Here is a 23,563-nt window from a genome sequence, read left to right on the forward strand (position 1 = left end):
GTGGTTTCAGCACTCTTGGCAGTGTGCTGCAAGATGAGATTCTAGCCAAGGCTCGCATTTTCTCTACATTGATGTGTAGGGAGCAGGGGGCTCTAAAACCTCATTTTGCTAAATGGGTAATAAGATTTGCTCAAATATGTGCAAAACCTAAAGCTCTGGAGCTTTGGGAACTTCAGTTCCAGAGCTCCTGGAGGCAAGATTAAGGAAAATAATAGTTCACAGTTTGTTTTGGGATGGTAATGAGTTATTAGTGTGTGCATGTTCTGAAGGAAGGTGTCAGATGATTGTAACCTTCTCTGTTGAAATGCTGGTATAAAGGAGTTCTTGCAGAGTGTAGGTAGGGGCAGTACTTTGTGGAACATCAGAACGAATCTTCAGATGTGAATGTCTGTGTTGAGTTAGGCAGAGTAGGCCCTTCTGCCCATGAAACTATCAGACTCCACGAGGAACATGCTTGTTTTTCAGACTGTGACATGATAATGTGATGCTCTCAGATACTTAGTGTACAAAGGAGTTGTGAATTGGGCAGCAGACAGCTGTAAAATGCACAGGTGAACCTAAAAAGAAAGTAACATACTGCTAAGATTTGTGAAGAAACACGGTAGTTAGTGGACATTACATTTGTTGGCTCTAAAATGTCCATATGGGTGTCCATCTTCCACACTGCTTGCAAAGATGAGAGTTTCCTTTTTTTCTCCTGCAGGATCCTAATGAAAGTCATTCATTGCAGACTGTACATGTACACAAACCCCTTGTTAGCCTGTGGTTAATAATGTGATCATAGAATGGTTTGGATTGAAAGGGACCTTAAAGATCGTCTAGTTCCAAGCACCCTGCCATGGGCAGGGACACCTCCTGCTTGACCAGGTTGTTCAAGGTCCCATCCAGTCTGGCTTTAAAGACTTCCAGTATCAGAGCCTCCACAATTTTTCTGGGTAACCTGTTCCAGTGTCTCAATACCCTCATGTGGAAGAATCTAAATTAAACTTCTTCCAGTTTGAAGCCCTGGTCCTTTGTAGAACGTCTCTCCCCAGCTCTCCTGTAGCCCCCTTCAAATACTGGAAAGCTGCTCTAAAGCCTCCCTGTAGTCACCTTCTCCATGCTGAAGAACCCCAGCTCTTTCAGCCTGTTATCACAGGAGAGGTTCTCCAGCCCTCTCCCTCTGATCTGCTGATGTCTGTTTTATATTGAAGTTTCCCTTCCTCTGCATTCATATTTAATTGGTTCCATTATTCTATTTTAGACTTTCAGTTGTCCCCACTCTATGCTTACATTTTCCTATGGATAATGAATCCAACCCCAAACTGAGCAAGCATCTGAAATAGGAAAGAAGTGTGTTTACCTAGAAAAGTAGAGAAATCTGAAGACAAGAACTAAGGACAGAAATCGATCAATATTTGTGCGTGCTCTTTGGAAACGAGTTTCCCAAACCTGCCCTGTGGAAGCCATGTTAGGTCTAGATCTTCATGTGTATCACTACATTGCTGCTCTTTAGGGATCTTCTGTTGTGAAATCTCATTATTTCAGATGTTGTGCAGGAAGATTGCAGTTTGCTGTAGTTTGCAACAGACTGGCACTCTCCTTTTTTACTCTTTGTTCCTTGTTGGTCACGGGAAGTAACGATGGCTTAGTTGTGTGTAGAGAAAAGCACAATGCTTCCAGTCCCTGCAGCAGTGCTGGAAAGTGGCTGACCTCAGGCTTTCTCCAATCCAGGTGCTAGCTGGTGGCTGAAAGCCTTGCTGAGGGGAGGACAGATTGATTTCACTAACACCGAACACAGTTGTCACCTTCCTAAAATAGCTTTCTGTTGCCTGTGTGCACTTGGTGCCCATTACTAAAGCAGAAGGATGCTTGGGCTTTTTGGGACTTTAAAAATGGAGAAACCAGCATTTTGATGGCTACTAAATGTTAACCACCTATGCAGCAATTGTTGTGATGCTTAAACTATTCGCTCCAGGGCCTTCCAGTCACTGCTTGTACTGGTATTGCCACTGGCAAGGTAAGGAGACTGCCAGTTAACATCTAGTTTAATGGTCTTACTCAGTGCAACCCTTACTTAGGCCTTCCTGGTAGCTTTCAGTGCTTCAGTGCTGTGTTAGCTTGCAGAACTGAAGTGCTTGCATATGGCTGTTTGTTAATAATTTGTTTGGCTCCCCAACTGATGAATTTGCTGTGCCTTGAGAGCAGTCAGCTTTAGACTGGAAAACATGGATTGCCAGCAGGTGCTCTGAACATTTGCTCGTGCAGTAGATTTATCTAATTAAATTTGTAGCAGGCTTTCTGATTTGCTGGATGATGAACACTGTGCTATGAGAGCCTAACTTCCATGGTAACTTCAGACTATCTCTTTAAAAATACATATTTTTTTTCAAGACAGTGGTCTTCTCCCTGACACTTCAAAAAACTTTGCCTTTTCTTGGCAATCAGAGGACACAAAGATGATCAGAGGCTGGAACAGTTGGGGCTATTCAGCCTGGAAAAGAGAAGCCTCTGAGGAGACCTTAGACCTCCATTTCAATATCTGAAGGGGACCTGCAGGAAGGTTGGGGAGAGACTGTTTAGAAGGGCTTGTAGTAATTGAACAAGGGGCAATGGTTTGAAACTGGGGCAGGGTAGATTTAGGTTGGATATCGGGAAGCTCTTTACAATGAGAGTGGTGAAACCCTGGAACAGGTTGCCCAGGGATGTGGTTGAGGCCCTGTCCCTGGAGACATTCAGCATCAGACTTGATGTGGCCTTGGGCCAGCCTGACGTAGTTGGAGGTGTCCTGGCTGACTTCATGGGGCTTTGACAAGATGACCTTTGAGGGTCCCCTTCCAACCCAATGCAATCTGTGAGTCTGTGAAATTAATGGAAGCTGTGACTGTCACAGAAATCAGTGTTTTCTTGGTAGGGTGAATAAATTTCACATTTTGTAGCTTTTACTTACTGTTTGTCTGTTTTCTAATTTCTAGCATATGGCCCTGGCTGATTTCGCTTCTAAACAGCTTCCAGCCTCATGAAGAAGATCTCTCCAGTAACAATGGTAATTCTGGTCTGTGCTGTAAAGAACTCAGAATGGGAATTGCATTTGAAGAGCAAATAAGAGAGCAAGATGTCTTCTAGCTTTAGTGCATATGAGCAGTCTGCAAATGCTGCTTTCTTGTGTTGAGCAGACCTGGCTCTACTTTATCATTCCTGAGCTCCTCATATTGCAGGGCGCACCAGTACAATTGAGCATGTTACTAGAAGTCTTTCTGTGCATAGTGACCTTGCTGAGGTATCAATTTATGATCCTGTTCTCAATGCTTTCATGGTTTTGCTTAATGCTGTTTACTGTCTGTTCACCAGCAACCCCCCTTCCAGAAGAATTTGAGTTGCAAGGATTCTTAGCTCTGAGGCCCTCATTCAGGTGGGTGACAGCTGAAGAAGACTCTATTCTTGCTGGTGTCACTACTTGTATAGATAGTGACGTGTTTTCTACACTTATTGATGAATACTTACTACTGAATGGATTGATATAGCTATCTTCTCAAAACTGTAGTAGACAATGTAGTAAAACTTGAGGGGAAGTCATGAGCTTATATAATTATTTTGCTTGGAAAAGACCTTTAAGATCATTAAGTCAAATCATTAGCCCACCACTGTCTGGTCACCACTAAACCATGTTCCTCAGCATGACACCTACATGGCTTTTAAGTCCCTTTGATGATGGGGACTCCACCACATTTCTGGGTAGTCTGCTCCAGGCCTTGACAATCCTTCTGGGGAAGAAATTTTTCCTAATACCCAATATAAAACCTCCCCCAGCACAACTTGAAGCCATTTCCTCTTGTTCTGTTGCTTCTTCCTTGTGAGAAGAGACCAACCACCACCCTGCTTCAGCTTCCTTTCAGGGAGTTGTAGAGAGCCAAAAGATCTCCCCTCAGCTTCATTTTTCCAGGCTGAACAACCCCAGTTCCCTCAACTGCTCCTCATAGGACTCGTGCTCTAGACCCTTCACCAGCTTTGTTACCCTTCTCTGGACACAATCCAGCACCTTCTTGTAGTGAGCACCCCAAAACTGAACCTAGTATTCGAGATGTGGCCTCACCAGTGTCAAAAACAGGAAGACAATCACTTCCCTGCTCCTGCTGGTCACACTGCAGCTGATCCAGGCCAGGATGCTGTTGGCCACTTTGGCCACCGGGGCACAGGCTAACTCCTATTCAGCTGACTTGTCAACCAGCACCCCAAGGTTCTTATCCTGAAGCCTGGGGCACTCATGGGGTTTTTGTGACCCATGTGCACAGCCCAGTGCTTGGCCTTTTTGAACCTCATCCTATGGGACTTGGCCCATTGATCCAGCCTGGCCAGACGGATAATACTGCTCATGAATTATTTTGCTTTTGAAGTCTTCCAACTAGTGCATTGAAAGGGGAAAACTTAAGTGAGGAAAGGAATTGTTTTCCATGCAAACAGCTTGATGTGTTTTCACTTTGCTGGGGTTTTTTTGTGTTTTAAACTGTATCACTCTGCCTAACATCATGCAGAAATCCTGACTAAACATTAGATGTGTTCACCCTGCTATTACATTCATGATTTTGGTTGTCACACAGACAAGCTTTGGGGCCTTTTGTTTTTTAAAGAAACCCACTAAACCTCATTCATGTAGGTGCATCTTACCAGAAAATAATTGCATCTGTTAATCACAGACCTTTGAACAGTCATGTTTTGAATAGTGTCTGGTGACATTTAACAGTGTGGAAGAGTAATGCTGACCAGTTGTACTTCTAAAGAAATACGATGATGCAGAAGGTAACTGTGTAATTAATATGCTCCCCTCTCCTCTGTCAATACTAGGAACTTGGATTTTTCCAAAGGCCACCAGGCAATTACAGGGGATAAGGAAGGACAGCAGCGTCGGATCCGACAGCAGCGTCTGATCTTCACAGGGAAGTGGATTGCTGATAACCAGCCGAGGTAATTGCAAGGAGCTTCTCTGTGTTGCTCTTGCTGCTGCAAGCTTAGCTGATATGGGTGCTGGAGTTAAGCCTGAGTTTTCTCACTGTTCAACAGAGCAGTTAGATACCATGTGGCACTGACAGCACTAACATGTTCTGTGGGCCAGCATGTCATTGTTTCCTAGACTGATTTATGACAAGGCATGTATATGGAGTAATGGTCTTGCTTTTCAATCCTTTCTGTCCTTTTCAGGTTGATTCAGTGTGAAAATGAGGTAGGAAAGCTGTTATTTTTGACAGAAATCCCAGAGCTATTGCTAGAGGATCCTAGTGAAGCCAAAGAGAGTCTCAGCTCACAGGAAACACCCATTGCAGAGCCGCTATCTACAGATGGAAGCCCTGGACTCAAATCAGTTCTGTCCTCTGGCAGAAGCCTGAACAACAACTGTGACACAGGAGAAAAACCAATGGTCACATTCAAAGAGAACATCAAGCCCCGGGAGATGAACCGAGAGCAAGGGCGAATCTATCCTCCTAAAGATGTCAGTAGGGAAAGGAGAGACTATAGCAAGGGAATAGTAGCCAATAAGAATGATGGGAAGAAGGATAACAATAAAAGAAAGAATGAGCCCAAGAAGTGTGGCTTGGAGAAGATGCAGGAAGCAGGAAAGCAGAACGTGGCAGTTCAGGTAAGCCTCTAGATCAAAGGGATGCTGCCTTCCAGGCGGTGCCATGTTTGTGTCAGGGCTGTCGCTGCTTGTGTAGAGTGTGGTAGAGTTGAGGTCTTGCTGTGGGCTGTGCACACACATTAAAATGAAACACATCTGTCTCAGAGAGCAGGTATTGATGATCTTTGGGTCTCTGCCCTTTTCCTTGATGCTGTCTCAGTTTGTTGGGGAGAAGGTAGGTAGCAATTAAAGGTGATTTTGCTATGCTAACTGTCTTAAAACCTAGACTTCTACCTGTTGTTCCACAAATCATTCAGGCCACTAAGGCAGTTCACATGGCCAGGCCTTAATCATGTTGGTCTTTAGTGGAGAACCTGGGTGCTCTGCAATTTTGATTCAGCTGACTTGTGCATGTTCAGTAAATTACACACATCCCAAAAGCACCCCATTGTTGGTGTAGGGTAAGATTCTCTGTACTGGCTATGCAGCCAGATGGCCCTCTGTGGAAGTAAGGAATGCCACACTGCTCTTAAACCGTAAATCTGCTCAGGTACTTGCTCAAAATTGCTGGTTTTTGCATCAGCTGCTCTTGTATCAGTTGTATTTTTTTTCAGAGGCATGTTTTTTACCTCTGTTTCTGGGAGCATTGCATACAAAAATGCTCACCTCAAAAGCCAATAGTGAAGTTACTGGTCTGACTTTCATTGAGTTGTAGTAAATAAGGGTGGAGAGTCATAGGGTTTGTACCTGGATAGTTTGGCTACCTCTCAGTCATTCCCTGATTACATCTGGAGGCATTTAATGATAGTGATGGAGACTCAAGTTAGTTCACTAGAGAATCTGTGTCAGTTCTTCACTGTTTTGCAAGCAGAAATTATTTCCTAATGCACTTTATCTCCCTTACCTGTGTGTAAACCTGTTACTACTTCACAGGACAGGTCTTTTACTTTGCAACTGCTCTGAGGCCTCTGTAATTGAGGTCTTGCTTTCCCTAGGCTAGATAAACCAGCTCTTTCAGTCTTGCCAGCTTGTGGTGTTAGGACTCATGGATCATTCTTCTTGTTCTCCTAGTTATTTGCTGTTGAACGTCGTCATGGTGAAACGGGAGATCTAAATTGGCAGTTGGGTTTGCAGGGGGTCCTACCAAGGTGGGGTAAAGGGGAGTTAGCTTATGGAAACTGTGGCAATCATTTGAGAGACACCAAACAAGAGTTTGGTACCTGAAAACCAGTATAGGTGAGTCAGAATAGCAAGTTTCTTACTCATTTGTTGAATACATCAGGATTGTAGTTGCAGGCCTGAGCACAACTCAGTTTTGATATTTTTGCCTCTGTCATGCAAAATAAGGACTAGAGGCTGATACACTTCACCAGATCTTCTGAGAAATGTGTGGTTCATTGGATAGGGAAGACTCTTTAATCCACTGATTTATCAAAAAGTTGTTTGTCTTAAGAGGTGAACCCAGGCAAAACTCATTTCAAGCCTAGCTGTAGCAGAATTTGTTCTGATGTGGTTGATCACTCTTTGCCTTGTGTTGAATAGGAGTTAAATCTGACCATCAGCTGTATTTATGGCAGCTATTCCCATTAAATTCTTTTTCGTTTATATAGCTTGTGGGACTTATTATCCAGAGCTACTCCAGAATATGGGGAAGGTTTGGGGGTTTTTTTGCCCCTTCTGAGAAACCAGTATAGATTTTATACTGATTGGCAATCTGTTAGTGCTCTGCTTTGGCCTTCCTGGAAATAGCAGGCTTTATCTTCTCCATAGTTCATTGCCTAAATGCTACAAATGTTCCAGTCTCCTAGTCAGCAAAAAATGTTAAGAATGTTACACAAAATAATTTGTCCTGTTTTGCAGATAAGTGTGAATATTCCACACTCAGAGAGGATCATGAAAGTGTGACATAGGTTGATTCTCTGCTCTGGAGGGAAAATGTTAGATGCCAAGGAAGGTTTCATGTGGACTTAACTCAAGGTGTAACATACTCCTAGGAAGTGACTGGGATGAAATGGTGCTTCTCTCAAGCACCACATGGGAACTCTGGGGGAGTGAATTTTTGGTAGTATTGACACTTCTGAAGTGAGGTCAAGTACAAGCAAGGAAGCAAATGAAAATTTTCTGTCTTAATTAATCATTTCTGGTTATTTAAGTTTTGAAAGTTAAGTATAAATCAGGTAGGAGGTCTTCTGGAAGTCACCTTTTGGGAATATGTTATAGCAGCAGGAAGAGTGTCTCTGAATACACCACCATTGCTACAAAAGAATGCATAGCTCTTGGTATGGGTTCTGGAGAAGAAAGGGGCGGCATGATACAAGTTGAATATACAGAATGTGATGAAGGGGAAAGGTGGGCACTGAAAAGATGTGGCATGAGCCAAAGGCTGCATCATTCATGGTGCTTTACATCAGCCAGAACCTTGAGGTGGAGTTCCCTCCTGACTTTTTCAAGCAGGAGGTCAAAAATGCACCCAAACTTCTCAGTCTCTGATCTATTTTTGTGATTAAACACAAGATTGTAATTAAACACAGCACTGCACTCCCATAACTTTGGAATGGGGAAATTCAAAATGATTTGGAAAAGAACTCACACATTTGAATGCATCTACCCCTTTACTGCTGTTTTTTTTTTGGCAGAAAAGACTGCCCTCTAACTCCTTTCAACTCAGCAGCACTAGATGTTGAAATAAACCCTCCACAGTTTTGGTTTGTTTGGTTTGGATTTTTTTTCATTTGGCCACTGATAAAACCCTTTCTTTCAGTCACCTTTGAGGCTTATCACCAGGTCTGCTCCTGGGCCCTCTCTGTATTGCCCAGGTTCCTTGCTTGCTGTCTTTTTCCTGCCTGCTCCATCTTGCATTCCAGGCAGTTCTGCTGAGCTGAACAGAAAGGGAAAGTAGTCTTCCCCTCTGTCTTCCTCTCCAGGAAGACCCAGACTGCAGCAGACTCAGAATCAGGTAAACATTCCATTCCATTCTTCTCTCTGCCTTTAACTGGTGCAGCTCTTTTAAACAGAACATACAGCAGTTACACAGCAAATTGAAAGGGGTTAAGCACCTCTGCTATGTCTCTTGTTTGCTCTCTGCCCGAAGGATTCCATAGTGTGCAGGAATTTGCGCATATGCAGCACCCTATGGATTAGGCTGAAGGAGTTCCCCAGGAAGAAGGGGGTAGTGTTTGGTTTTGAAGGTGCTGCAGGTAAGTAGTAGGAGTTAGGTTGAAGCAGTGCCCTAGGAGAAGCACAAACAGCATCTGCACTTTGTTTTAGTTTGAGGGCACTGCAGGCAAGCAGCAGGGTAAGTTCCTTGTGTGGTCTGGGGATGTCATTAGGTCTGTTTCCCTCTCTTGCTAGAGTAGAGGCCTGTTGCATTTTCTGGGTAGGTATCCCTAGGCTGTTTCCGTGAGGCAAGGAGTGCCTGAGGCCAGGCAGGGTCACCTGAGGAGGGAACTGGGTTTCTGTGTTCCGAACCCCTCCCAGTTACTTAGGGAAAGGAAATGAGTCTCTACCTTTGTGTTTGTAATTTTTTGCTTGAGACATGATGTGGGCAATTACAGGACAAGTTACCTGATTTCTTCTTGCTTTCTTTTGCACTAGGTGAAATCCCAGACAGAAATGAGGAAGACTCCGGTGTCTGAAGCCAGGAAAACCCCTGTAACTCAGACTCCAAGTCAAGCCAGCAGTTCTCAGTTCATCCCCATTCACCACCCAGGAGCCTTCCCTCCCCTTCCTAGCCGGCCAGGTAATTTGCATCCTTCTTTTGAAGTATGGTTTACTATGAACTGCAAAGAAAATCCCATAATGGTAGTTGTTACAGCCTCTGAAGGCAGGAGTTGGTTTAGTGAACATGCCTTCTCATGTTAAGAATCTTGCTCAGTAGTAAAGAAGGTGCATAGCAGAAGTGAAATAATATAAACAGGGTGCTTTGTGCTTTGGAATCAAGGTCTGTCATGAAATCTGCCACCTTTTCTTCTTGGTTAGTGGGTGCGAGATCAAGGAACTGCCCAGTAGGCTCTTTCTGTAGTTAGTCAAAATATGACAAAGTCTTCTGCTTTCTCAGGAGGAAGGATTCTCCTTCATAGGACTCCATTACAAAAGATCAATCACACTTTCTTCTTCAAAGCTGAGTTGCTTTTGTAGTGATGCTGGGTTCAAGCTGTAATTTGTGTGGTTCTATTTGCTACTTCTGTTTCATCATGCGTTCCCATTTGGTTGTGGGTTGTTCCTGTCATACCTTGCTGTCTGTGTTTGCTGACAGAATAGCTAGAAGATGTGGCTTCTCTGCAGCTTTTGAGCTTGCTCAAAATAACACAGGGACATACATCTTCTCTGTCCCAGGGTCAGCCTAAAATCTAGCCTGCAAGATGCAGAATTAAGGCTTACCTTCCAAACCTGACTTTTCAGTGTCAGCTCCAGGAAAGGAGTTAATCTTGCAGATAGGAGGATTTGTTTGCTTACCATCTGTTTCTGCCTAAATTGATCCTGAGACAGGTGGTCCTTTGGTGTAAGAGGCAGTAGACTTATCAGTTGCTTCTGTCAATTACTCCAGATGTTTAGTCCATGAAAATGCATGTGTTTGAGGGCGAGGGAACTCTGGGGGTACAGCACGGTGAAGAAAAAAGGTAGTGAGGAAAAACAGCAGAAGGATTGAGGTACGTATAGAGGAAGCATATATCTCTCCCAGTTGCTGCTGTGGTTGACTTTTGCCAATGTCTGGAATATTGCACAAAAGCTTGAGCAGAAACTCTGAATCCGCCTCATCACAGCCCTGTTCACGCAGAGGTGAGAAAGGATGTTCCGGTGCAGTATGCAAACTGGTGTTTCCTGTCTTCATGGTCTAAAAGAGCAAACCAGAAATAAATAAAACCCCCAATCCTCTGAATGTTTCCTGGAGAGAGCCATCTGCTCTGCCACATTGGGATTAATGGTGTGGTTTTTACTTTTTCCAGGGTTTCCACCTCCAACATACGTCGTCCCCCCTCCTGTGGCTTTCCCCATGAGCACCGGGTACACCTTCCCGGGTGGTGTTTCTGTCCCAGGAACCTTCCTCCAGCCCACAGCTCATTCGCCTGCAGGAAACCAGGTGCAAGGTGGGAAACAGTCCCACATTCCTTACAGCCAGCAACGGCCCTCTGGACCAGGGCCAATGACCCAGGGACCTCAGCAAACACCGCCTCCTTCCCAGCAACCCCTCTCATCTTTACCAGCTCAGGCAACAGCACAGTCCGCAAGCCAGTTACAGGTCCAAGCTCTGGCCCAGCAGCAGCAGCAACAGTCCCCTACAAAAGCTGTGCAGGGCCTGGGGAAGAGCCCACCACACCACTCTGGATTCCAGCAGGTAAATTGGGCTAACACAACGTGCTAAGCTGTGTTTAAAATAATTGATAGAATATCTCAGTTAGGAAGGGACCTGGAAGCATATGGGTGTCTTTGCCTGGAGAAGAGAAGGTTCTGGGAAGACCTTACGGCTGCCTTCCAGGATGTGAAGAGACCTACAGGATAACTCATGTTGTCCTGGAGAAAAATCTCCCTTCAGGCATGTCTTGCGCCACTGGTGGGTCCCTTCTGGTGCTCTGGGCAGCAAAAGGCTGGCTCAGTAGGTTAGTAAAGGTATTTATAAGATACTGGATTAGAGTAAGGACTATACTTGGGTGTCTGCATAAAGCTTGACTAGGGAGTGTTAGGTGCTTGTTGAGACTGCATTTTAGTGAACAGCAAAATCAGAATGTTTGTGGATTGTCAAGCAGAAGTGAGCCAGGCTGCCAGACATGAGATAGCATTAATTGTTTCTACTCACTGGCAACATTGCCTGTCTCTGCCTCAGTATCCTCAGACAGATTCGTCCAAGCAGCTCTGGAACCCACCTCAAGTCCAAGGCTCCCTGGGGAAGATCATGCCTGTAAAGCAGCCCTATTACCTGCACGCCCAGGACCCTCTCAAATTATTTGAACAGTCATTGCAGCCTCCTGTGATGCAACAGCAACCTCTGGAGAAAAAAATGAAGCCTTTCCCAATGGAGCCATATAACCAGAACCCCTCAGAAGTCAAAGTGCCAGAATATTACTGGGACTCTTCCTATGGCATGGCTGACAATAGGGTGATGGCACAGCAGTCTAGCATGGACCGCAGGGGAAAACGGCAAGGAGTCTTCCGCCCAGAGCAGGATGCTGTCTCCAGGATGACCTTTGAGGTAAAGATCCATGCTATAAGCGGTGCAAACCCATGAGGCTCTGAGATTCCTGACAACTTTAGGAGTCTCCCTCCTTCAGGAATGCCCTGTAGCCCCAAGTAGGTCAATGTGAGCTTATTTGGTAGGGAACTGAGTAGGGGAATTCCAGTAAACAGTGATGAATTCTCCTTTTTAGTTGGCTGTGTGTGGGATCTAACTCTTGGAAGATTTGGTTGCAAGTAGGTGTAAGTCTTGTTCGGTGTAGATGTGATGTTGATCTCAGCAGTGTGTCTGTCAGGTGGAGAGACAGAGCAGCTGATAATTGTGGAGGAAGGTTCTTGCCTGGCAACTGGTGAAAACTATAAAACCAATCCAGATGATTGCAGCTGAATGATGACTGCATGATTAACTTTTAACACCTATGTAGTATGTTGGTGTCTGGAGTGACTGAGGCTAGAAATCAAGGATGGCAGGAGCAGTCTTGTCTTGGATTGTGGTTTTGGTTTTCCTACAAACCCCACTATGCAGTGATACAGCTGAACACCTCCCTCAGCTCTTGATTGCACTAATGGAATACTTTGCTTCTGTTCATGCAGCTGTGCTGCATGTTGCTGTTTATAAAACCTTCAGTCTTTGTTATTTATTAACAGTCTCCTGGAGCTGTCTGTGAGCGCTTTTGGTGATGTTTATAAGCAAACTTAAACAGAGGCTTCTTTAAACCTTCGGTCAGATGTGCTTCTGTAAACTCGCTCATGGTTTTCAGAAGGTCAGCTGAGATCACTTGATTTGTCCTTCAGAGAGAAAAGCCAGACAATATACAGGAGTCTGCCTCTATACTGTGGTATGGGGTCTAGGCCAGGTTGTCCTGCCTGAAGGGGAAACTGCCTTGGAAGCACAGTGCAGTACAGACAGAAGCCTGTGATTCTTGCTTTTAGCATCCCTCACAAAATTCAAGGTTCCAAGTCTGACCAGCACTCAGTAGTCTGGTCAGCTGTATGTTGACATAGCAGCCATTAGCAGTGGAGGTAAGTCTCATGGGATTTAAACTCACAAATAGAGGAGGGATCATTTATAATTTAATTTGAACCTTAAATTGCTCACAGCTCAGCTGTAGAAGGAAAATAGTAGGATTTTGTGTTCCGTCTCCCTGAATGCGAGGTTCAATGTTTGGCGTGGCTGGGATGGAAGGTGCACCCTCCACTGATGACAACTAGCTGCCCACTGTTGTGATGGTGCAGTGCTCCTCCCAGTGCTCATTAGGCCATGGGGCTGGTTGTCTTTTCTGCTCAGTGTTTTCTCTCTGTGTGCCACAGCACACTTCCGCACTGCTTTCTCACCCTGCACTTCTGCATGTCTTTCTGCCTTTCTCTGGTTTCCCTCCTCCTGCTGTGACTTAGTCTCTCCTTGACATCTCTTGCTGGTTCCCTTTCTGCCTTCTGTTGTCTCACTGTGCTCATTTCTGTCACTAGGACCCCAAGAGCTCCCCTCTGCTTCCTCCGGACCTGTTAAAGAGTCTGGCTGCCTTGGAGGAGGAGGAAGAGCTGATTTTCTCTAATCCTCCTGATCTTTACCCAGCTCTGCTGGGGCCTCTCGCCTCTCTTCCTGGACGAAGTCTCTTTGTATGTATTTGATGTAATACTGCTGCTTCTCACTCTTAACTGGCATCTTTCTTCTGTGAAATGAGAAATGTAGAATTCCTTTCTCTCCCCTATCTCTCCTGTCCACCTCCCTGCTTTATGTGAGAGCTCAGACCACCTGAAAGCCCATGGCAGAGCTCTTGGGCCAAACCCAGGCCTGCTAATTTGTTCAGAAATGAGCATAACAGGGTTTTTTGTCAGTAAAGTCCCCATGAGAGACATCAATGTGTCATTTAATGCACTCACTCTTCTGCAGTTGTACAGGCTTAGAGATAAGGGCAAGGGGCTGCACAGACTCTGCTGTGGGAAGCCATCAGAACAAGTGTAGCTTATTACAATCTGCATATAAAAATTCCCTAAAGGCAGGGGGAAGCTGCCCTGCTAAATGCAGAAGAGACTGCAAAGGCAAGGTGGCTTTGGGAGAAAACTGCAAGTAACTGGCTAAGTAATTGGTGCCTCCTCTAGAAATACAGCCATTACTGCTCTAGAAATAGTCATCTGGGGCAGACTGAGAGATTTGTAATTTAGTTTTTACTACGTTTATGTATTAAAACCTTCCTGGTTCACTAGCTGGAGGGTCTTGGAGCTGCTGAATTTGTAAATGGCCTCTGAAAATGCAGGGTGCCTTTCTAGTATGGCCACAAGCATGTTCATTAAGGACTGCTATTTCAAATTAGTAACAGTAACCAAGAAGAGTTCTTTGTGACTCCACTCAAAATCTCTGATTAAGTCTATTCCTCAGTTATCTTATATGTCACCCCAAGGAGCCAGGAGCAAGCCAGCCAGCCATTTCTCTCTCATTAGATACCTTTGCTAAGAAACTAATAGCTGCTCTTTCAGCAGCTGCCTTTGAAGCTCCTGCTCTTGCTCTCTGCTGACAAACTGAAGGAAGCTCTCTGTGCAAGCTATGTGGATATGCAGAGCGTGAATTTTGTTTGCCTTTTAAAATGTGCTTTCAAAGTTACGAGCTGTCACTTGGAGAAGCTAACAAGCTGGGAGCTGCTTGCCAAGAAAATGAGGCTGTTTGTCTTAAGCTTGTAGCATAAAAGCAAAGATATTCCAAATATTGAGACCATGTTGGAGAGGAAAGCTAGTTCAGGGTTTTGTTGTTTGAACAATACACGTAAAAACATCTGAAATGCTGAGCTGCTACGAGTGCAAGAGGAGTTTTATTTGGATCAAGACCACATCTTTCATTTAGGATCACACAGAGTTTTACTTATGGCTTCTATAATTCTGTGGCTTGGTGATCCTGGCTCTAAATTTGGTGCTGTTTGTTGTCTACCAGCCAAGCTTTATAACTGCTCTTTGACTTCTGTAGTAATGATAACTGATTCTGGGGATTGGTCTTCTCTCCCTAGTAACAAGTGATTTTAGGAAAGCATATGGCCTTAAATTGCACCAGGTGTTAGAAGAAACTTTTTCACTGAAAGGGTGCTCAAACACCAGAACAGGCTCCCCAGGGAAGTGGTTGGACCCCTGTCCCTGGAGGTGTTTGAAAGACACTGAAACGTGGTGCTGAGGGAGAGGTTTAGCACCTGACTTAGTGGAGTGAGAGAATGTTTGGACTCAGTGAACTTAAAGGTCTTTTCCAACCAAGAAAACTCTATGATTTCTTCCTGATGTTTCAGAGAGACTCTGATTTTTCACTGCTTTCATAGTAGGAACTGAATGGAAAGCTGAGAAATCCACTGGCAGTAACAGCTGTATTAGAGAGGGTAGTATAGATGAAATAATGGTCGGTAATACCCATAGCACAACATGGAACCCCAGGGGACTTCTGGTGCCTCTGTTTTAAACACTGGCATTTGTTTATTCTTCTCCACAGTAATTTATACTGAAAATAAGAGATTGCCACATGAAATTTGGACTGTTTAATTAAAAAAAATCACAACACTTGGCTGGCTGTGCAGCAGGGTTGCACTCAAAGCTGAGAATTACTCTGCCAGTAGCAATATACAAGAGTAATCATGTTTGAAGGAGTCCTCCGATCACTGGGAATGATCCTATCTCATTTTCACAAGGTTTTACACAGCTATAGGGGGTTTTGGCAGGAGTCTCCTCTCTGAATGTGTCAGAGTATTACACTAAGGATTTAAAAAGCTCTTCTGGTGGTGGGGTTTGCCTGAAATGCTCAGATTGATTTTCAGGTGTTCATTATCGTTGGTATGGAAACTACTGACTTTCTGTCTTTGTTAGCTTGTTCTGCCTGTCCTCCGAGGTGCTGGAGCTACAATGAAATGAAGGTTTTAACTGTGACCAAAACAACCCTGGCAGTTTCTGATAGAATACTGACTTCCTGCTTGCTATGCTGAGCACTAACTGTGATTTTTTCCCTTTTTGGGTTCTGAAGAAGTCCCTGCTGGAAAAACCATCAGAATTGATGTCTCAGTCATCTTCTTTCCTGTCCCTTAGTGGCTTTTCTCTTAATCAGGTAAGTGAGGAGCAGTGTCTGCAGCCCTTTGCTGTTTGAGTTTGACATGAAACTGGCAGAAATTTGGGGACAGCCCTTACTTCAAAGCAGTGGAAGACCTGAAAGGAATCCATATGGATGCCATATTTCTGTGTTGGCAAGGTTATCCTTGCCTTTCTCAGTTGTCCTCCCAAATTCTCCCTGGCTGTAGTTCTGCAGATGTACTCTTGACTCTTGCTGAATTCATGGGCCTCTTGCTCCTAGTAGAATTGTGGTGTTGACAGAAAAGGTGCATCTCAAAGTATTATGGTGTGCAGGTTTTGATTTTTGTGAGCAATGCATTACCCATTCTCTTCCAAAGGTCTGAGCAGGGTGTTGATCATAGAATGGCTTAGGTTGGGAGGGACCTCAGAGATCATCTATTCCAACCTCCCCACCATGGGCAGGGACACCTCTCAACTAGACTGCCCAAGGCCTCATCCAACCTGGCCTTGAACACCCCCAGGGAGGAGGCATCCACAATCTCCCTGAGCAGCCCATTCCTGAGTCTCACCCCACCTTGTACTGAAGAACTCCCTAAGACCCATTCTAAACCTACTCTCCCTCAAGTTCAAACCATCCCACCTTGTCCTGTCACTAGACCCTGTTATGAAAAGTCCCTCTCAAATTTTGTGACTACTGGGAAATTAAAGGTTTTGTGGAGGCTTTGCAGTCCAGCCAGGAGAAATCTGTTCTAATTCGGAAGGTCGTGGACTTCATGTTAAATAAAATGGTCAATGAAGAGGGGGAGTTAGAAAAATATTTTAATCTCTAATTGTTTCCCTTGTACAATCTCAGTGTTTGAAGTAAATCTGCTACCTAAACTCTTACCTGTTTGTCTTTTGTTTTGTTCTGTGTTTTGTTTTTGTTCATCCAGGAAAGATACCCGAACAACAGCATGTTCAATGAGGTGTATGGGAAGAACATGAATACCAGCACAAAAACAGAAGTCACCCCTTCAGTTGCCCACCAGGAGACTTCACTCTATTCTCTCTTTGAAGGGACTCCGTGGTCTCCATCCCTTCCAGCCAGCTCAGGTAATCCTGGTCTGGTTTTTCTTGTATCTAGTGATTTAAGAGGATTTGAGTTAATTCTGAACCTGCTGCAAGTTAAATGTAACTGGGGATTAAAAAGAATACCTGCTTGACAAGGTGACTGAAGGCTTCTGCTTGGGTTTCTTTATATATTCTCAGAAAAATGAGGGGATTCTCTAGTTAATATAACATAAGAACTGGGATTTTAATTGAAGTAGTTGAACAAGATGAAAGTTGTAGGTGTTAAATCATGAAATCCCTTTAGATTCCTGACAAGCATTTGGGAGTAGGGTTTGAACATCCTTATGCTGTCAGTGTTGCTTCTTTGGACAAAGCAGGAAGAACTGGATTTCATAATGCAGGTATTTAAAAGAGAAAAGAAGCTATGTGGCTAAAGAGTGTGGAGGAAAATATGACAGTTTGGGGAGGGGATTGGAGCTGGTTTGTTTACTGTTAAGCAGCCTGCAAAGTAAACCAACTTTTCCCTTAATTATTTATCTTAAAGGCATAAACTGTAACTATTATGTCATGAGTTTATTTTATTCTCACTAAAAATCCAGAAGAGCACAAGGGAGGGAATTCAGTCTAAGAAATGAGTGAATTTTAAATACCATCAGCACTGGTCAAGACTTTTGGTTGCCCTGAGACTTCTGCAACCAACCAGGAATGATCATTGTGGGTGAAATGGGAGGAGTTGCAAAGTGCTTTTATTCTAGCAGGATTTATGGCTCTCGTGGTTTCAGTTTTATTTCCCTTCACCTCTTGGAGACTTGATAGGGTGCTTGGTTGCATGGTTTAGTTAGTTGATTAGGTTGGATGATAGGTTGGACACGATGATCTTGAAGGTCTCTTCCAACCTGGTTTATTCTATTCTATTCATTCAAGATCACAGAGTTTTGTGCTCTGTGGTGGTGTCCTCTGGCACTCTGTTCTCCTGCCTGCAGATAGGCTTTTCCATGCCTGCTCCCTGCTTTTGCTCAGTACTGGCTTCTGGTCTGAGTTACTTCATAGAATCATAGAAGGGTAAAGCATTCCCAGACTTGGGAATTCAGCTTTTAAACTTGTAAACTCCTCAAGGTCTTAATATTTTTTTTCACTGATTCATCAAGCTTGGAGGCAATTTTTCATTTTGAGAAGACCTGTTAGAGTGGGTCCAGAGGAGTCTACAAAAGTGATCAGAGTGCTGGAACCCCTCTGCTGCAAGACCAGGCTGAGAGTTTGGATTGTTCAGCCTGCAGAAGAGAAGGCTCCAGGGAGACCTTCTGGTGGCCTTTTGCTACTTGAAGGGTCTGATCAGAAAGCTGAGGACAGACTTTTTAGCAAGGTCTCTTGTGACAAACAAGGTGTGATGGGTTTAAGATAAAAGAGGGAGATCTAGACTAGAGAGAAGGAAGGAAGGAGGTGAGACACTGTCCCAGGTTCCCCAGAGAGCTGGTAGATGGTAGATTCAAGGTCACATCGTTCGGGGCTCTGAGCAGCCTAATCTAGTTGCAGGTGTCCTTGCTGACTGCAGTGGGGTTGGACTAGCTGACCTTTAAAGGCCCCTTCCAGCCCAAAACATTCCATGATTCTGTGGAAGGTTCTTCAAGAAACATAAGAAAAGCTCACTTTGACTAACCAGTGCTCTTGAGATTGCTTGGTTGTTCTGGTAAGCACAAGTGTGCATTTAACAGTCATTGTCATCCTGTATATACACACACAAAAAATCACTCAGAACTTAGGAATTTGCATTGTACCTGAGGGAATAAAAACTGACCTTCAGCACTGGAGAAAGCTGAGCAATGGCAAAATTTGCATCAGTTCTAAGAAATTGAAAATCAAGAGGCTCCTGCTGTTTCTGCTGACCTTTTTCCTCTTGCCTTCTAATCACTAGATCATTCAACACCAGCCAGCCAGTCTCCTCACTCCTCCAACCCCAGCAGCTTGCCAAGCTCCCCTCCAACCCATAATCACAATTCTGTTCCCTTCTCCAATTTTGGACCTATTGGGACTCCAGACAACAGAGACAGGAGAGTTGCAGACCGCTGGAAAACAGATAAGCCAGGCAAGTGCTGGGCTCCAGGCTGGGGTGAAGCCAGCTGATGGTGTTTGCTTTGCATTGGTTTTGCCACATTCCTTTGAACTTGTCCTTCTCCTGTTTCAGCAATGGGAGGGTTTGGTCTGGACTATCTCCCAGCAACATCCTCGTCTTCAGAGAGCAGCTGGCACCAGTCCAGCACTCCCAGTGGCACCTGGGCAGCCCAAGGCCCTCCTGCTATGGAAGACTCCTCAGCTGTGCTTATGGAGAGCCTGAAGGTAAACTCGATTAAAACTGTGCTGAGGAATGGATGCTGTCTGTGGGGCCAGAAGATCCAGTGATGGGCCTTAGCCTATGGCACTAGAGTTCAGCATCAGGAAAGGACGTGCAGATTCACTTACTCAGGCAGTGTGGGAGGTGGGATCAGTGCTGGAGGACATCACAGTTTTCCAGTTCTTGCTGTTCTAGAATGTTTTGTGGAACAAGCCCAGGCTGGCAGAACTGGAAGAAATGGCAGCGTTTGTTTTGACTAGTCTAAAATAAAGAATCGTTAATGTGGGATGAATTGTTATGGTAATGAGGGTTCTGGAGGAGGAGAAGCTCCTTCCAGAGAGCCTCTTTTTAGCACACCTTCTTTGAAGTCTGGGTAGCTTTCATGATAATCTAGGTATGTGTGATAAAGAGGGAGGATATGGAGTTAGAGAGTCATTTAGGTTGGACACGACCTTTAGGATTGAGTCTCTGCATTCTCATCTGTGTGAGGGGGATTGTCTGACACGAGTTGGTGCTAGTATTGGCTGTTTGTTTTTAGTCCATCTGGTCCAGTTCCATGATGCACCCTGGACCCTCAGCCCTGGAGCAGCTGTTAATGCAGCAGAAGCAGAAGCAGCAACGCGGACAAGGCACCATGAACCCGCCGCATTGAGACAGAGGTGGCAACCCTTTGCAACCGAAGGCTCCATAAACCATGGCATGTTGGGTTTGCAGGACTGGCCCACACGGTCCTGTGCAGGTGGCAGCCCTCTCTTCTGTTCCTTGCTGTCAGGAGGGCGTAAGTGCTCCACCAACCCACTGAGTGTGCACAAAATGTCTGCAGTGCAAGAAAAACCAACACCAGGAACTCTCCCATCCCTGGGCCCTCCGGAGGGAGAGCGGAACTGCTGTTTGGCTCACTCAGTAACCCGGTATCACCGCCTCTCACCTTCTCCATCGTGCATGTCCCCAGCCACATGGGAAGTAAAAGCTGAGAACGAAGGGCAGATGGGAGAAGCCAATGAGAACTTCTCAATCTTTTTCCTCTCTTTGGGGAGATAAAATAGGAATCCATTAATGATTGCTTTGCTGACTGAGAATGTAGTTGAAATTACTCCTAAACATCTTTATTACTATCTCAGTAGTAAGATCACACTGAATCTTCCGTACACAGACGTGCTTCGTAGTCAGTGTGTAGCAATGAAAGCCCCAGTTGCTGCTCCAGTCAGAGGTGGTTGGTGGCAAGGTGGGGCTCTATGTCCTGGGCTAGCAAAGGAGTTTCATGAAGGAGAGTCTGGCACTTGACACCACTTCACCTTTCACCCAAAGGCTTTGGCCAGCCCGTGGGTGGATTAAGAGACTCCAGCATGAAATGCCCTCCTCTCAGTAGGTGTTTGAGCTAGGATCGGTGACGCGGGGCATTGCAGCACTCTGCTGGACAAGCAAGTTAACTGCTATGGGGTTTTAAATTAATGTTTGATTCCTGTACATTTTACTGTAGCATAGTGGCTAGCCCCACAAAGGGCAGGCTAGTCTGTGCATTCACAGCCTGACTCATTTTAATAGGTAGGTAGAAAGCTTTCAATGGTTTTTGGTTTTTGTTTTGGTTTATTTTTTTTCTTTCTCCATCCTCCCACCTTTGCTGGACGCTAGTAGTTTCATTACCAACGTGCAACGTCTCACACAAAAGAAAAGACAAAAAAAAAAGAGAAATCAGGGGTCCAGCAGGACTGGGTAAAGTTGTCAGTCAGCCTGGACAGTGCAGAGCCTCTGCACCCCCGCAGGCACACGCATCAGCTCTGCAGAAACCCGTCCCCCCCCTTCCCCAGCCCCCAGCTGCAGCCCCCAACTTTCCGTTCTGGAGCGAAATCCAAGTGGACACGCGTGCGTGAGCCGCGCACGGAAGAAGGCATAGTGCTGTTCATAGATGGAAAAGGTGCAGAAGGGAAAAAGGAGAAACATTTTATTTGCTATTTATTAGGGGGAAGGAAGACTGGAAGCTGCGTTTCAAGAAAAGGACAGCAGGTTTAGTAGGTTTCCCAGGGAAGTCACGGAAACAATCTCAATGTCCATTTGCTGTGTTTAGCAGTAGGGGTTTGTGCGATGATTCAGGATCTCTGCGCTGGAAGCCAGCTGCAGAGCAAAGCACACGCAGGAGCCGAAGCGACACTGGAGTCTGGGCAGCCCCAAAGAATACGAAAAGGGAAGACGGAGGAGACACGATACCCCTCTGGGAGGGGGGACGCGAGCAGCTCCCCCACAGTCTCCACCTTAGCAGCATCACTGTTCTGTGTTGCATTTCGAACCTGTATTTTCTTGGAAGAGTCCAACAGGTGAAGTTCCCACCCAGTGGTAACCTGAACCGAGCCCCTCTGTGCTTCCCTCCAGCCCTCCCGGTTTGTGTCTCGAGCTGTGCACCCAGGCAGCTGCCACATTCCAGTGTTTGAATGTCTCACTGACTCTTGCACCCTAGACGAGCTAACCAGGTTCACCATCTCACTCCTGGCAGTGCCAGGGTTCCAGCTGCACCGTTCCACTTGTGCATGAGCATCTGGCCTCGGGAATGCCTCCCGACTCGGCTGGGACTCCCCTCCCGCCCTCCACCGCCCTGGGGAGCAAGGGAAGGGGCCCCTGAAAAGAAACTCGTTTGTGTCGTAAGCTTTTTTTTGTGTTTTTTGTCTGTCTGTGCAAGAACTGCAGCTGCTGAAATCAGCTTTGCCTTTAATTAAACCATGTTCTCTCCACCCAGATCTCTGTGTCACCTTTATTTCCTGCGTCACTCGGCTGCAGGCTTTTAAAACCACCTTATTTTTCTGGAGATAGCAGGAGAAGGCTTCAAGTTGAATTTGTCTTCTGTTTCAAAGAGGAAAAAAACTTGCAGAGGTTCAGGCTTGGACTCAGGGAAGATAATGGGATCGTGGTTTTGTGCTGCCTGTGTGCAGTGTTCTACCTGCTGCACCAAAGATCTGGGACAGCAGTGAGTTGCAAAGCTCTTCAGTTGCAGATTGAACCCATTAGAGCGCAAGCACTGGGAGCTGGAGGACATGGATCCTTCTTCTGTTGGCCTGCTTGCAGATAAACAGATCTGGATCTCTGGAGACATTCAACATCAGGTTTGATGGAGCTCTGAGCAGCCTGACCTAGTTGGGAATGTCCCTGCTTACTGCAGGAGATGGGTCTAGATGACCTTAAAAGGTCCCTTCCAAGCCAGTGACAATTTATCTAGGATAATTTTTAAGCAGCATGCTTCAAATGTGTTCAAGAAATGTGTTCCAGAACCCAACGGGGGCCTACAAGAAAGCTGGGGAGGGACTTTTTACAAGGGCTTGTAGTGGTAGGGTGAAGGGGAATGGATTGAAGCTTGAAGTAGGCAGATTTAGACTGGACATCAGGAAGAAATTCTTTCCAGTGATGGTGATGAGACATTGCAACAGATTTTCCAGGGAAATCATGGATGCCCCTCCCTGGAGGTGTTCAGGGCCAGGTTGGATGAGGCTTTAAGAAACCTGGTGTAGTGGAAGGTGTCCCTGCCCATGGTGGGCTGGGGTGGGTCTGGAACCCAAACCATTCTATGAACATAGAAAGCTACAGCAATATTCTGGTTTTGAAACAAGAGGCATTCATTGTATCCAGGTAACTTCAGAATAGGTTCCTGTAACAATAAAGGGGCAGGAGCAGGGCAGATAATTTTTAAATATCAGAAGGAGCAGCTGGGGAAGTGGAAATGCTGTGAAATTAGCAGCAAAGGCAGAGGGGAGCAAACCTCTTGGATAGGGAGAGGCCATCAGAATTGTGCAGGCATTTATACTGGGGACAATTTAATTTCTGTGTGACCTGCTCCCAAAGATGAAAAAATGTGTGCAGTTTGATTGCTGGAGGAGTTGGTGTCACTGTGTTTGGAAGCCAGCTGTCTGTCGGCGCAGGGTGAGGTGATACGGTTGGCAGTAACCTGCTGTGATGAGCCTGCATTAGCAGCAGGGTTGGGCTAGATGATCTCCAGAGGTTCCTTCAGACCCCCACCAGGCTGGAATTCTGTAATGCTTTAAGCAAGCAAAAGCTGTTCAGCCCTTCCTGGTCTGTAGCTTCTTGGAAGCCAGTTCCTCTGCTGGCTCTGTTGACAGGGCTGTACATTCAAGTGGCACCACCCTTATGGGTTTCCCCAGCTGCTAGGATGTGTGTGTAAAAGCTGTGTTAAGAACAGGCTGCCCAGAGAGGGTGTGGAGTCTTCTCTGGAGAGATTCCAGACCCACCTGGACACTGATCCTGGGCAACTTGCTGTGGGTGACCCTGCTTTAGCAGGGGGGTTGGACTGGATGATCTCCAGAGGTCCCTTCCAACCCCCACCATTCTGTGTGATAGACCAGGTGGGACAGAACATACCTCTTGGCTGTGCTTGCTTTTAGGACTGGATATAT

The 23,563-nt window shown here is 45.5% G+C and overlaps 1 protein-coding gene across 3 annotated transcripts in view; it reads left to right on the forward strand.

Annotated features, from left to right (window-relative positions):
• Positions 1–21,885, forward strand: part of SMG7 (SMG7 nonsense mediated mRNA decay factor) — a 66,400-nt gene extending 44,515 nt beyond the window's left edge. For 2 of the 3 annotated variants that reach the window (XM_054165643.1, XM_054165644.1), the window contains exons 11-23: positions 2,955–3,025; positions 3,331–3,391; positions 4,822–4,941; positions 5,176–5,611; positions 9,185–9,329; positions 10,537–10,925; positions 11,412–11,777; positions 13,226–13,375; positions 15,747–15,827; positions 16,723–16,882; positions 18,753–18,923; positions 19,023–19,174; positions 19,708–21,885. In XM_054165643.1, coding sequence (XP_054021618.1) covers positions 2,955–3,025; positions 3,331–3,391; positions 4,822–4,941; positions 5,176–5,611; positions 9,185–9,329; positions 10,537–10,925; positions 11,412–11,777; positions 13,226–13,375; positions 15,747–15,827; positions 16,723–16,882; positions 18,753–18,923; positions 19,023–19,174; positions 19,708–19,821 — 2,416 coding nt within the window. In that variant the 3' untranslated portion in view covers positions 19,822–21,885. The remainder of the gene's footprint in view (positions 1–2,954; positions 3,026–3,330; positions 3,392–4,821; positions 4,942–5,175; positions 5,612–9,184; positions 9,330–10,536; positions 10,926–11,411; positions 11,778–13,225; positions 13,376–15,746; positions 15,828–16,722; positions 16,883–18,752; positions 18,924–19,022; positions 19,175–19,707) is intronic. The other variant, XM_054165645.1, reaches the window with a different exon arrangement.
• The last annotated feature ends 1,678 nt before the right edge of the window (positions 21,886–23,563 follow it).

This window comes from Dryobates pubescens, chromosome 11 (assembly GCF_014839835.1).
Source record: "Dryobates pubescens isolate bDryPub1 chromosome 11, bDryPub1.pri, whole genome shotgun sequence".
In the NCBI taxonomy this organism is placed as follows: domain Eukaryota; kingdom Metazoa; phylum Chordata; class Aves; order Piciformes; family Picidae; genus Dryobates; species Dryobates pubescens.